Source organism: Elephantulus edwardii, unplaced genomic scaffold (genome assembly GCF_000299155.1).
Source record: "Elephantulus edwardii isolate Elephantulus edwardi_28Jun2011 unplaced genomic scaffold, EleEdw1.0 scaffold00009, whole genome shotgun sequence".
Classification (NCBI taxonomy): Eukaryota; Metazoa; Chordata; class Mammalia; order Macroscelidea; family Macroscelididae; genus Elephantulus; species Elephantulus edwardii.
The window spans coordinates 18569481-18584408 of NW_006399759.1; the positions used below are offsets into that span (position 1 = coordinate 18569481).

Below are 14928 nucleotides of genomic sequence, written 5' to 3' on the forward strand. Positions count from 1 at the left end.
GCTGGAGACGAGTGTTGAATATACCATGGACTGCTAGGAGAACAAACATGTTTGTCCTGGAGAAGGTGAAGTCGGAATGCTCCTTGGAGTCAAGGATTCTGAAGGTTCGTCTGACATACTTTGGGCATGTTGTAAGGAGGGACTGGTCCTTGGAGAGGGACATCATATTTGGCAGAGTGGAGGGGCGGCGAAGGAGAGAAAGACCTTCAATGAGATGGATCAGTTCTGTGACTGGAGCGCTGGGAATAAGTGTGTTTGAGATGGCTAGGTTGGCACAGGATAGAACAGCATTTAGAGCTCTTGTACCTAGGGTCGCTATGAGTTGCAAGCAACTCGATGGCACATAACAACAACAACAACAAGGAAAAATAGCTGTCTTTCTTCTGCAGTGGACCATTTTATTGTCCACTTGTAGTGTTAAGAGGATTCCAGTAGCACCATATGTTCTGAGACTTTGTTGATATTTTTTTTTGGCTTGGGCTTTTTTTGTTTTGTTTTGTTTCTGTTTTTTACTTTGCTATTATTCCTGAGATGAGATGATGTCTTAGTGCGTTGATTGGTGTGTCTCTAATGGCTGTAAGCAGAGAGTACTAGAAGAATGTTTCTCTGTGTTTCATTGAATATGCAAAGACATTTGACTGTGTAGATCTCAACAAATTATGGCTAACCTTGAGAAGAATGGGAATCCCAGAACACTTAATTGTGCTCATGCGAAACCTATACTTGAACCAGGAAGCAGTAGTCAGAACAAAGCAATGATTCATTTTCAGGAAAGGAGTGCATTAAGGATGTGTTCTGTCTCCATACCTTTTCAATCCCTGTGTGGAACAGATCATTTGGGAGGCTGGGCTTTATAAGGAGGGATATGGCATCAGGATTGGAGGAAGATTCATCAGCAACCTTCATTATACAGATGACACAACCTTACTTGCTGAAACTGAGGAGAATCTGAGGCATTTTGCTGTAGAAAATCAAGGACTGAAGTCTTCAATATGGATTGAAACTAAATGGGAAGAAAATAAAGATTCTCACAACTGGGTCTATTGGCAGCATCATGATAGAGAAGAGATTAAGATCGTTAGCAATATCAGATTGCTTGATTCCACAATCAATTATCATGGAACCAGAAGTCAGGAAATCTGAAAGATGAATTGCATTAGGTAAATCTGCTGTCAGGGACCTCTCCAGAGTGGCAACAATGTCAGTCTAGAGACTAAAGTGCACCTGATCCAGGCCATGCTCTTTGCAATTACTTGCTGTTCATCAGAGAGTTGGACATTGACTAAAATGATAGAAGAAGAATTGATGCATTTGAGTTGTGGTGCTCGAGAAGGGTATTGTACATACCATGGATCACCAAGAGAATAAGTTTGTTCTGGAGAAAGTGAAGCCAAGCTGCTCATCAGATGCAAAGTTTTTTAAACTCTGTCTTACATACTTTGGGTTTGGTGCCAGGAGAGGCCAGTCTCCTTGGAAAAGGACATCATGTTTGGAATGGTGGAGGAACATTACGGAAGAGGAAGACTATGGAGGAGATAATTGACACAGTAACTGGGAAATATGGGGTAGGTGTGTCAGAGACAGTGAGATTGGCTCATGATAGGGCAAAATTCAGAGCTGTTGTACACAGGGTTGTTTTGAATCACAGGCAACTTGACAACATATACAATAACAACAATGACTAATATCATTTCCAAGTAAAATCTTGTTGAAGATCATTCAAAAACAGCTAGCTGGACAGGGAGTTGTTACAATTTCAGTAGGGATTCAGAAAAGGCTGTGGAACAAGAAATATTGTTGATGTCAGATGGATCTTGGATGAAAACAGAGATGTTTACATATAACAATAAGATGTTTACTTTCTTTTTATTGAGACAAAGGCAGTTGACTCTGTGGATCATAATAAACAATAGATAGCATTGAGAAGAATGGAAATGCCAAAACATGTGGAACCTGTGTATAGATAAGGAAGCTGTTTGGACAGAATGAGGAGATACTGCCTGGTTTAAAATTAAGAAAGGTGTGCATCAAAGTTAAATCCTTTCATCAGATATATTCCATTTGTATGATGAGGAAATAATCTAGGAAACTAAACTATATGAAGAATCCACATTCAGTAAGCAACAATATGCAGATATACATGCTGAAAATTCAGGGAACTTGAAATATTTACTGAAGAAGTTTAAAGACTACTGCCTTCAGTATAGATTATACCTTAACTTAAAAAAAAATCAGAACTAGACCGGTAGGTGACATCATCCTTTTTTTTTTAGAAAGCAAGATTTACTTTAATTAATAACCTAAATGAGAATATAGTTATATAAAAATATGGTATTTTTCATAAATAGTAGCAACTTTTAGGTATATATAGGTGACATCATCTTAATCGGAAAAAGGATTGAAGTTGTTTAGTATTTCATTTTTCAGCAATTGACACTTACAGAGAAGCATTCAAGAAGTCAAGTGACATATTGCATTGGGCAGATAGGCTACCAGTGACCTCTTTAAAAGCTTTAGGGCAACCTCTCCAACATTCATTACTTGCTGTCCTGTTAAACTTTGCCAATGCTACTGGGATGAGATCTCATTTTGGTTTTCATTTGCATCTCTCTTATTGTCAGTGATTTTGAGCATTTCTTTATGTGTCTATTGACCATCTGATTATCTTTCTCTGTGAAAAGTCTTTCCATATCTTCTGCTCATTTTGTAATTAGGTTATTAGTCTTTTTTCTTGTGGAGGCCCTGTAGGATTCTGTAAACTTTTGATATGAGACCCTTGTCTGAAATGGTATTGCCAAATTTGGAGATATAGAAACTCTCATACATTCTTGGTGGAATTGTAAAATGGTACAACCACTCTGGAAGACAGTTTGGCATTTCCTCAAAGAGCTGAACATATAAATTCCATATGACACAGCTATTCCATGGCTTGGAATATACCCAAGAAAATTAGAACTGAGACACAAGTGGAGATTTGTACACCAGTGTTTATAGCAGCATTATTCATCATCACAAGAACATGCAAACAGCCCAAATGTCCAACCGCAAGTGAATGGATTGAGAAATTATGGTACATTCACATGATGTAGTACTACACAGCAAGCAGGAGCAATGATTTTGAAAATCACTGCCTAACTTGGGAGGAACTGGAGAATATTATGGTAAGTGAACTAACTCAGTCCCACAAGGGCAAGTACTGTATAAGACCATTATTGTGGAAATAGATAACTAGTAAAACATGTATGAGGATCCAGTGGGAGGAAAGTTGGAGCAGAGGGGTGAGGATGGGCATGAGGGTAATCATGGAGTCACACAATTTGCTGGGTAGAAGGAGGCATGCATAAAGGAAATGAGAAACATCCAATGTTAAAAAAATACATATAAAAGTAAACCAGTATAAAAGAAAAATTTTATTAGGGGGAAAAAAAGCTCTAAAGCAAGGATGTCAGTTTAAAGACTCAAATGTACCTGACCCAAGCCATGATATTTTCAGTTGCTTTGCATGTGTGTGAAAGATAAACAATGAACAAGGAAGATCAAAGACGATTTACTGCCTTTGAAATGTGGTTTAGACAAAGAATTTTAAATACACCTATGTTGATAATGAAAGTGAAATGACAGTGGTATCTTTACCTGACACATGCGCAATGTTACTAGGACAGTGTGCTATAGCTATGAAGGGCACACCTTCAATTGTTTCCAATGCCACAGCTTTCTAATTGTGCAAATTGTACAAGTTATTTAACTATTCTGTGCCTGGATTTCTTAGTTGTTGTTTTTATCTGGGGAAGATCCTCGATCAGGTGGATTAAAAAAAATTGATATATTGCCACAATGGGTTCTATTATATTAGGAAGTGTGAGAATGGCAACAGGATCGGACTGGCTTCATATCTGTTGTTCATAGTGTCATTACGAGTTGTACTCAACCTTGATGGCACCTAACAACATACCTCAGTTTTTTAGTTGTTATTTACTGTTGAGTTGCCTGTGACTCATAGCCACCCTGTTGTACAACAGCTCTGAATCCTACTATATCCTGAGCCAGTCTCTTTGTCTCCAACACACCTACCCCCATTACTCCATTTACTGTGGCAATCCATCTCCTCCATGGTCTTCCTCTTCTATGCTGTGCCTCCACCCTTCCAAGCATGATACCCTTTTCTAAAGACCTCCTGGCAACATGCCCAAAGTATGTGAGACAGAGTTTCAAAATCCGTCTCCAAGGAGCAACTTGGTTTCATCCGGTCTGGGACAGATCTGTTGGTTCTCTTGGCAGTCCCTGGTATATTCAGTACTCTTTGCCAGCAAGACAACTCAAAGACATTGATCCTTCTTCTGTCTTCCTTATTCTTTGTCTAACTCTTTTATGTGGAGCAATTAATTGCAAAGACCAGGGTCTGGATCAGGTGCACCTCAGTCTCTAGACTGATATTACTGCTCTTTAGCATTCTAGAGAGATTCCTGATGGCAAATTTTCCCAGTGCAATTTGTCTTTTAATTTCCTGACTGCTAGTGCCAAGAGTGTTAATTGTGGAACCGAGCAAACGGAAATGAGTCTTTCTCCAATCCTGATGCCACATTCTTCTTCATAGAGTCCAGCTTCTTTAATAATTTGCTAAGCGTACAGAATAAATAGCTATGGAAAAAGGATATAGCCTTGAAACACACTTTTTCTAATTTTTAACCACATAGTGTTCCCTTGCTCTGTTTACACAATAGCTTCTTAGTTTAGGAAAAGGTTTCACATGAGCACAATTAAGTGTTCTAGAATTCCTCTTCTTCTCAATGTTAGCCATTGCTTGTTATGATCCACACAGTCAAATGTCTTTGCATAATCAATAAAGTATAAACAGACATTCTTCTGATATTATTTACATTTAGCTAGAATGCATCTGACATCAGTAATGATATCCCTGGTGCCACAGCCTCTTCTAAATCCAGATTAAACATCTGGTAGTTTCTTTTCTGGCATTTTTGAATGATCTTCCACAGTACTTTTGCTTGTAATCTTCAGCATTATTTTGTTTACATGTGATATTAATGTATCTGTAATATATTTAAAAAATATTATGTGTGAAACATTGTGATATGCTATTTATTTTATTTTTCTTTCCTCAAGAATAATAGCTCTATAAGGTTTTATCGTTAATATGTTCAATTTATGGTTGTTGTTAAGAGCTGTCAAGTAAGTCAACCATGACTCATAGGGACCTTGTAAACAGCCCAACCCTGTCCTGTGCCACCTAGACAATCTGTGACATACTCAGCCCACCATTAGAGCCACTGTGCCAGTCAGTCCATCTTGCTGAGTCCATCTTTCTCTCCTTCTGTGACCTTTCCAAGCATCATGTCTTTTTCCAGTGACGGGCCCCTCCTAATAATATGCCCAAAGTGAGATGAAGTAGCTCTATCTTTGCCTCCAAAAAGCACCCTGGCTGCAGCATTTCCAAGACATATTTGTTTATCCTTTTGACAGTCCATGGGATATTACTCTAATTTATACATGGACTTGCCAATATTCAAATTGTTTGTTGTGTGCCATCAAGTCACTTGCAACTCATAGTGACCCTATGTACAACAGCCCTGAAACCTCTATCCAGTGCCAGCCTTATTACACCTACCCTCATTACCCCAGTCACTAAATCAATCCATCTTTTCGAGGTTCTTCCTCTCATGTGCTGTCTCTCCATCCTTCCAAGCATGATGTCCCTCCCCAAGGACATGTCCCACCTTGCAACATATCCAAAGTGTGTCAGATGAAGCTTCAGAATCCTTGCCTCCAAGGAGTAGCCTGGTCTTACCCTCTCTAAGATGAACATGTTTGTTCTCCTGATAGTCCGTGGTATATTCAATACTGTTCTCCAGCACCACAGCTCAAAGGCATCTATTCACCTTCTGTCATTCCTGTCATTGTCCAGCTTTCTGACACATAGCAAGTAATTGCAAAGACCATGACCTGTATCAGGTGCACCTAGTTTCCCGACTGATATTGTTGCTTCTCAGTACTATGGAGAGGTCCCTGACTTTCCCAGTGTAATTCGTCTCTTTATTTCCTGGCTGTTGGTGCCAAAAGTGCTGATTGTGGAACCAAGTAAACTAAAGCTGTTAATAATCTCAGTCTCTTCACCATCTATCAAAATACTGACAATTGGCCCAGTGATGAGAAGTTTGTTATTTTCATGTTGAGCTTCAATCCATATTGAAGGCTGCAGTCCTTGATCTTCTGCAGCAAGCGCTTCAGGTCCTCCTCAATTTCAGCAAGCAGGGTTGTGCCATCTGCATAACATAGGTTGTTGATGTTCAAATTAGAGTAAGTAAACTGAGGTTCGGGGGGGGGAAAATAAGTCATTTATCCTAGACCAGAGTTCAGTTAGCTTAGGAATTCATGTCTAAAAAAACTACTTCCTAAGTTAATCAGACACCAATGATAAACCTTGTGATTATTCATCGTTGTTGTTACTGTAGTCAGAACTGACCCATAGCTGACCCTCTGATAGGAGGAGATTCCCCGTCCTCCCATGGAGCAGCTGGTGGCCTCAAACTGCATGCCTTCGGGATTGCAGTGCACCTTCTTGCCACTAGGCCACCAGAGCTCATTTAGAATATGTCAAAAAGAAGGGAGCTTGAGTGCAAGTTCAGGTACACATTTCTTAGTAAAATAGTTTGAGATGCTTAAGAACATTTTATTAGAAAGTAGTCAAGAGTTTGTAAGCAAATTTCAGATTATGTTAATGGCATACTTGTCAGCGTTAGAGTATTTACTGGTCAATAATCGTTTTATGCTTTAGTGAAGATAGAGTCAGAGAAAGATGAGCAAAACTTGGGCTGGTGAATTAATCAACCTGCAGAGCTTTCGCTTCAGCTTAGCTTTCAGTCTGCATTTTAGTAAGTAGTTCCCAAAGGAAAGGCTTTTAGCTCCCTCTAGAGTTTAGTAGTAGTACACATTTTGAACAAAAACTTTGATTCAACTGAAGGAAGTTGCTCAGTTGATAGACATTTTGAATTTGGATCCCTGAGTTGTGAATCTGGTCAGTTGACATCATACTTCCAAAAAAGTTTCTAATTCTTTGTTTAATTTCTAAAGTGTTATTGTTTTGTAAATGTCTTTTATTTGTACTGTGCCAAAAATGTGTGCATGATAGCTTCTAATGACATAATATCTTTATTTTGGCCGTGTTAATGGTTATTTTGCATGATATTTCTTAATGAAAACTAAGTTTTAGAGCTTTAAAATAAAAAAGCTTTAAATAGTTTATAAATTTAAAAACAAGTATTACAGTGACCCTTCAGGCAGGGGTTTTTGTTTGTTGTTTGGTTTTTTTTATATGTATATGTGTACAGTTTTATATTACTTATTGTATGTTCTGTGACCTTGAACACGTTAGTGTTTCAATTAATGTATATGTAGGAATTAGCACGGTGCCCCGCCTAGAACACAGTGTTGTTGTTGTGTACCCTTTGTTTGGAACAAACACATAGGTGACCCTCAGGTGGGTTTTCAGAGGCAGTTAGTTAGTCCTTTGAGAGGAGATTGCTTATCCTTCTCCTGCAGAACAGCTGGTGGATTCAAACTGGATGCCTTTGAGACTGCAGCACAGCTTCTTAGCACTAGGCCATCAGAGCTCCCTAACAAAATAGGAGCACAATTAAATGTTCTCTAAGATAAGGTGTACCTGATCCAGGCCATAGTTTTCGCAATTGCTTGTTATACATCAGAAAGCTGGACAATGACTAGAGATGATAGAAAGAGAATTGATGCCTTTGAGCTGTGGTGCTGGAGAAGAGTACTGAGTATACTACGGACTTCCAGGAGAATAAACAGGTTCATCCTAGAGAGGATAAAACCAGGCTGCTCCTTGGAGGCAAGGATTCTGAAGCTTCATCCGACATACTTTGTGCATATTGCAAAGAGGGATTAGTCTTTGGAGAGGGACATCATGCATAGGAGGGTGGAAGGACAGCACAAGAGAGGAAGACTCGATGAGATGGATCAATTCATTGAATAGGGTAATGGGGTTAAGTATGCCAGAAACAATAAGGTTGGCACAGGACAGAGCAGGTTTCAGGGCTATTGTATATAGGGCCGCTATGAGTCACAAGTGACACAATAGCAGTGGCAAGAAACTATGCTGCAATCCCCAATGCACGCAGTTCACATCCACCAGCTGCTCCGTGGGAGAAGGGTGGGCGGTTTCCTCCCATGTGATTAACAGCCTCTGAAAACCCACCTGAGGGTCAGCTGTGGGTTGACAACAATAAAAAAGACATTTGTTTACTGTTTTTAGGTGCTGCTGAGTATGATCTTTATAATTTGTTTAAAGGACTCTATTCCAACAGAGAAGGAACTTGAGAGGATTTTCTTTTCCAAAAGTAGAAATAAAACACATCTAAGATCAGAGAAAAGGAGACAAGTAGAAAGGAGGCTGCAGAAATAAGGACATCAAACAAGGAGTGGTAAACAGTAAATATAAGAAGTAGAGGTGGGATATTCATGATAAAGTAAATAAAAATAGATATAATAGAATTTTTTGGTTTGTTTGTTTTGCTTTTCTAGATTCTATCTTACTGCTTGGGGAAGCAAACTTTAAAGGTAGAGTGTAGAATGATTTCAGGCTTTTCATGTGAATGACTAGTAAATGGAAGTTTCATTTACCTTAATCAGGAATGTAAAAAGAAAGGGACAGTTTTCGAAGTTGGGAGATGATTTCAAGAGTGAGAATGTCCCAGGAAGGTAATTGGGGTATGAAGTTCTTATGAGCTACCCAACTGGAGGTGTTAGTAGGAAGGGAAGGAGATGTGCTGACAGACTTAAAAACTGAGTAGTGGTGAATGGCATACACTAATGTAGCCAGTGATAAAGGAAGTGGTCACATCATTTTTCATTATTTGAAACTTTGTTATTATTGAACTTGCTCTTGTCAATTATTGAACAGTTTTTCAATTAGACTACTGATTCTCACATTTTATTCAGTAGTGGTTTACACTTTTTTCTTTTAAATTATGCTATAGTATTATGAAAAGAGACTGAAAATTGCACTAAAGCATCAAGAAGCCAAAAGGAAGAGAAAACATGATGAAGCAAAAGATTTGAAAAGAAGAGTTCAAAGGGTAGCTTGAGAAGACAAAGCAAAGTATTATAATGGAATGAATGTACAGAGAGCTGGAATTGGAGAATAAAAAGGGAAGAACTTGCTCTGCATTTCTCAAGCTGAGAGAACGGGAAAACAAATTTAGCCTCAAGTTACATTATTAAAAGTTGCTATGGACAATATATTCAGTGACCCAGGAAGCATCACAAGAAGGTGGAGCGAATACACAGAGTCACTGTACCAAAAAAGAACTGATGCTCAAAAATTTCAGGAAGTACCATATAGTAGTAATTTCTAAAGTATAGTTTCCCAACATTTTCTTCATTCATTATATCATTTAAATTTACAAATTATTTTATGAAGAGTTATCAAATTTGTTGTACTAGGAGAGGCATCTTACTTAGGACCCACAAAGTCTACATGACTTGCATTCTTTTCTTATCACAGATTTACCTACTTGTCCGTTCAATCCTAACATGCTATTCTTTCATGACCTCATTACATTTCTATGGCTTTTAGTCTCTTGACCAGTGAGGGGCCAAGAAATGAGGAGAGTGAGGTTAGGGTAGTTTATTCTTCCGGTTCCTTCCATATGGAGTTGGAGTTGACAAGTCTCTATTTATTTATTTATTTTTAAAAAATAACAAAAGAACACTATTCCTCTCCATAAAGTCTTCTGTATGGGACTGCGTCTTCTTGGTTTCCCTCATCCCTGCAGGGGAATGATAGCTTCCGTTATAATCACAAGAAGTTTTCTAATTGTTGATGCTTTCCTCTTTCTTATATTCTTGCTGTCAAATGCAATTTTTTGTATAAAAATATAGTTAATCCTGGCAATTGCTCTTTGTATAGTTTGTGTCGAAAGGTAATAAGTAGTGAATACAGGTATTTTATAAATTATTATATATGATCTTTAAGGATGAAATACCTCCATATATGTGGAGTGTCCCTCTTACAGGATTCTGGAAATTAAAGAAATGCTGAACTAAAAATGCTTTGAAATTTAGTAAGAAACTGGAGGGGCATCCACTTCCTAAACAACATGCCTCCAGAAACTCTATGAACTTTGATAAATATTGTAGTTATAAAAAAGGTTTCAGGCCTTTTGTTTATAGGATCGCTATGACTCTTGCTTAATCGAAGGCAATCAACAACAACAGAATGAAAATGAGTAAATATTAGCTCTTATGCCTGTGAACTGCAAAATGGAAAAAAAAATCTGTCTTGGAAGAAGCTGTAGCTCAGGTGCTCCTTAAAAACATGGATTGATGAATTTGTCTTACACTGGCCATTGTTCTCAGGAAGGCCCAGTTCTTGGGGGACAACATCATGCTTGTAAAAGTAGAAAAACAGAGAAAGAGAGGAAGACACCCAGCCAGATGGATTGACACAGTGACTGCAGCCAAGGGTTTGATCATTGAACAGTGAGTCTGTGAGGAGGGTGCAGGATAGGGCAGGATGTCAGTCAGTTATCCACAGGGTAGCTGTGAATCAGAATTGAGTCAATAGCCCTACCAACTCCAAAAAAAAAGCAATTTTTATAATCTGTTTCATATTCTATTATTCCAATTAGTCAGAAAACTAAGGATAATCAAATGGGTAATCAAATCTATTCTTGGAAGAAGAAAAATAAGGCATGAAAGCTACTATAGATTTTGTTTATGAAGAAAATGAAATAATTTACACCTGATTTTGCTTAGTCATATTTATTGTGAGGAATACTGTGCACTTGATTCACCATGGAGCTTTTGGTGTCCTCATGTTAAGGGGTTGCACTTCCAACCTGAAGGCACATGGTTTGGATCCACCAGCTGCTCCATGGGAAAAAGATGGGCTGTCTCCTTCTGTGCAGTTTACTGCCTCTCAAAACTCGCTGGAGGGTCAACTATGAGTTGGTTTCAACTTGATGGTATATAACAAGAAGAATGTACTTTATACGGAATTCTTATAGCTTAATAGTAGAGAGTTGTACTGCCAACCTAAATACAGTTCAAATCTACTAGCTGCTTACGGGATAAAAATGGACAGTCTCATCCAGTGTAGTTTATAGCCACTGAAGATACTCTGGAGTGTCAGCTGTGAGACAGATCTGATTTTATGGTGGTGGTTGTTATGTGCCGTTGAGTCACTTGCCACTCATAGTGACCCTATGTACAACAGCCCTGAACCCTGCTTTATCCTGTGCCAACTTTACTGTCTCTGACACACCTACCCTCATTATCCCAGTTATTGTATCTGTCCATCTCATCAAAGGTCTCCACTCTCCCAAACATGATGTCCCTCTCCAAGGACTGGTCCCTCCTTGCAACATGCCCAAAGTATGTCAGATGAAGCCTCAGAATTCTTGCCTCCAAGGAGCAGCCTGGCTTCACCCTCTCTAGCATAAACCTGTTTGTTCTCCTAGCAGTCCATGGTATATTCCAACACTCTTCTCCAGCACCACAGCTGAAAGCCATCAATTCTGTTTCTATTATCACTAGTCATTGTCCAGCTTTCTGATGCACAGCAAGCAATTGCAAAGACTGTGGCCTGGATAAGGTACATCTTAGTCTCTAGACAGACATCGGTGCTCTTCAGGACTCTGGAGAGGTCACTGACAGCCACCTTTCCCAATGCAGTTCATATCTTGATTTCTTGGTTGCTGGTACCAAGAGTGTTGATTGTGAAGCCAAGGAAACTAAAACTGTTAACACTCTCAGTCTCTTCACCATTTATCATAATGCTGCCAGTTGACCCAGTAGTGAGAATCTTTGTTGGGTTTTTTGTGTGTTTGTTTTTATGTTGTACTTCAATACATATTGAAGGCTGCTGTCCTTGATCTTCTGCCGCAAGTGCTTCATGTCCTCACTTTCAGCAAGCAGGATTGTGCCTTCTCCATAACGCAGTTGTTGGTGAAACTTTCTCCAATCCTGATGCCACCTTTCTCCTCATACAGCCCAGCCTGTCAGATGACCTGTTTTGCATATAAATAGAAAAGGCATGGAGACAGAATACATCCCTGGTGTACACCCTTCCCAATTTTGAACCATGCAGTGTTTTCCTTGCTCTGTTCTGCCTCCTGGTCCAAGTATAGGTTTCTCATTAGCACGATCAAGTGTTCTGGGATTCTCATTCTTCTCAGAGTCAGCCACAGTTTGTTGTGATCCACACAGTCAAACGCCTTTGCATAGTCATTGAAACAGATAGATATTCACCTGGTATTCTCTGCTTTTAGCCAAGAGTCATTTAACATTAGCTGTAATCTCCCTAGTACCACGGTCTCTTCTAAACTCAGCCTGCACATCTGGCAGTTCTCTGTTTATGTACTGCTCCAGTAACTTTATAATCATTTTCATCAGAATCTTGCTTGCATATGATATCAGTGATACTGTCTGATAATTTCTGCACTCTTTTGGGTCACCTTTCTTTGGAATGGAACAAATATAGATCTCTTCCAGTCAATTGGCCAAGTGCTTGTCCTCCAGATTTCTTGGCACAACTTAGTGAGTGCATACAGGACAGCATGTGTTTGTTGAAATATGTCAATTGGTATGCCATCCATTCCTGGAGCCTTGTTTTTTGCCAGTTCTTTCAGGGCCGCTTGAACTTCTTTCTTCATCACCACAGGCTCTTGCTCATACATTGTTTCTTGAAATTCTTCTATGTCAGCCAGTACCTTTTGGAACAGTGACTCTCTTTACCCTTCCACCTTTATTTTAATGCTTCTTGGATTATTTACTATTCTGCTCAAAGCATCCTTAAGTATTGCAACTCATGGCTTGAATTTGTTCTTTTAATACATGACGTGCTTTTTGAATGACAAAACTGATGCTTTTGAGCTGTGGTGTTGGAGAAGAGTTCTGAACATCCCATGGATGAACTACAGGACAAACAAATCTCTTTTGGATGAAGTTCAGCCAGGGTGCTGCTTAGAGGCAAGGATGGTGAAACTTTTCTCACATCCTTATGGCTTCTTGTCAGGAGTAGCCATTTCTTAGGAAAATAATATTATGCTGAGAAAGTTAGAGGGTTAAGGAAAGAGAAGATGACCCAGAGTGAAATGGATTGACACAATGACTGTAACAGTGGGTTTGTGCATGACAGAGATCATGAGAATGGCACAAGGTGTGGTACAGTTTTTCATAATTATGAGTTGTAGTTCATGGCATTTACCAACAAAGACAGTGAATGTGAATTAGGATCTTCTTATGGTTTTAATTTGAAACTCCCTAATGGATAATGAATGATGTTTAAAAAAACTTTTTATGTTCTTACTGGCATTTGTACGTCTCCTTTATCAATTATGAAATTTAGTTATCTTTATTGTTGAGTCCTTTATGTGTTTTAGATATACATTTCTTTATCAGCTACATGTATACAAGTATTTTTTACTATTCTGTCAAGTGTCTTTTCACATCTTTAATGGTATACTTTGATATACATATGATTTTAATTTTATTAAATTCACTTTTACTGTTTTTTTTTGTCATTTGTGCTTCTGATTTAAGAAACGTTTGCCTAACTGAAACACATGAAGATTTTAATCCACCTGTTTTATAGAAGAATTTTAGCTTTGACAAATCTGAAATTTGTTTCAGGTTTTTTTTTGTGATTGAAAATTATTTAATTTTATTTGGATACACAGTCAACACCCATGGTATCAGCAATCAAGAAATGAAAAGATGTGCTGCATTGGGAAAATATGTTGTCAAGTGTTTTCTTGTGGTCCTACTTTAGATTCATTTCTTGTTTCAGAGACTGGGCATTTTGAGGCTGTGTGTGAGTTGAATATGGTTATTGCTGTACTTTGTAAAACATTTTAACATTCTTTTATTTACTATAGCTTATTTTCTTATTCTTTTTAATAGTGCCATTATTTGTTGCGATGACCAAAACTCATGTGATAGCAGCTTCAAAAGAAGCATTTTATATCTGGCAATATCGTGTGGCAAAGAAACTAACAGCATTGGAAATCAATCAGATCATGCGATCACGAAAAGAAGGGAGAGAAAGGTAACTGTCTTGGTAAATAGCTGTTCAGTAGCTAAGCCACATTATGTTTAAATAAGACGTGTTGTTGTTTGTTTGTTATATGCCTTGAAGTCGACTGTGATTCAGAGCAACCCTATGGCATACGGGTCTGAACTTTGCCTGTCCTGTGCCTTCCTTATGATCTCTCTCCCACTCAAGTAATAGTCACTGTGACAGCCCGTTTCCTGGAGAGTCTTCTCTTTTATTGACCCTTTGCCTTTCCCAGCATGTTATCTCTTGCAGGAGGACAGATTCCTCCTGAAACTATGCCCAAAGTAAGTGAGAAGTTTCACCATCCTTGTCTCTGAGGAACATTCTGGTTGCCCTTCCTTCCAGACAGATTTGTTTGTTCTTTTGGAAGTCTAGGAGATATTCAGTATCCCTCATCAATACTACAGTTCAAAGAAATAAATTCTTCTTCTGTCATCTTTATTCTTTGTCCAGTTTTCAGTTGTATGGGAAGGAATTGAAATTAAAAAAAAATTCATGGCTTGAATCAGGTGCACCTTAGTCTTTAAATTCACATTTTAGCTCCTCAGCACTTTGGAGAGGTCCTTGGCAGCAGATTTCCCCACTGAAACTAGTCTTTTGATTTCTTGATTGCTGCTTCCGTGAGTTTTGACTGTGAATCCAATGGAAATGAAATTGTTGACAACTTCAGTCTTTTCTCCAACTGTCACCATGTTGCCTGTTTGTCCAATGGCATTGAAGAGAAATGGTATGGCATTCATTATAAAAAAGAGCATTTTAAGATCTATCCTGAAGTGTACAGGCTATAAGTGAAAGGATGCTATACACACACATACAAGGAAGTGTTCTTTTTTTTT

The 14928-nt window shown here is 38.5% G+C and overlaps 1 protein-coding gene across 2 annotated transcripts in view; it reads left to right on the plus strand.

Annotated features, from left to right (window-relative positions):
• The window catches only part of WDR35 (WD repeat domain 35), a 114632-nt gene that overhangs the window by 57118 nt on the left and 42586 nt on the right, over positions 1–14928 (plus strand). For both annotated transcript variants that reach the window (XM_006880655.1, XM_006880656.1), the window contains one exon: positions 13939–14083. In XM_006880655.1, coding sequence (XP_006880717.1) covers positions 13939–14083 — 145 coding nt within the window. The remainder of the gene's footprint in view (positions 1–13938; positions 14084–14928) is intronic.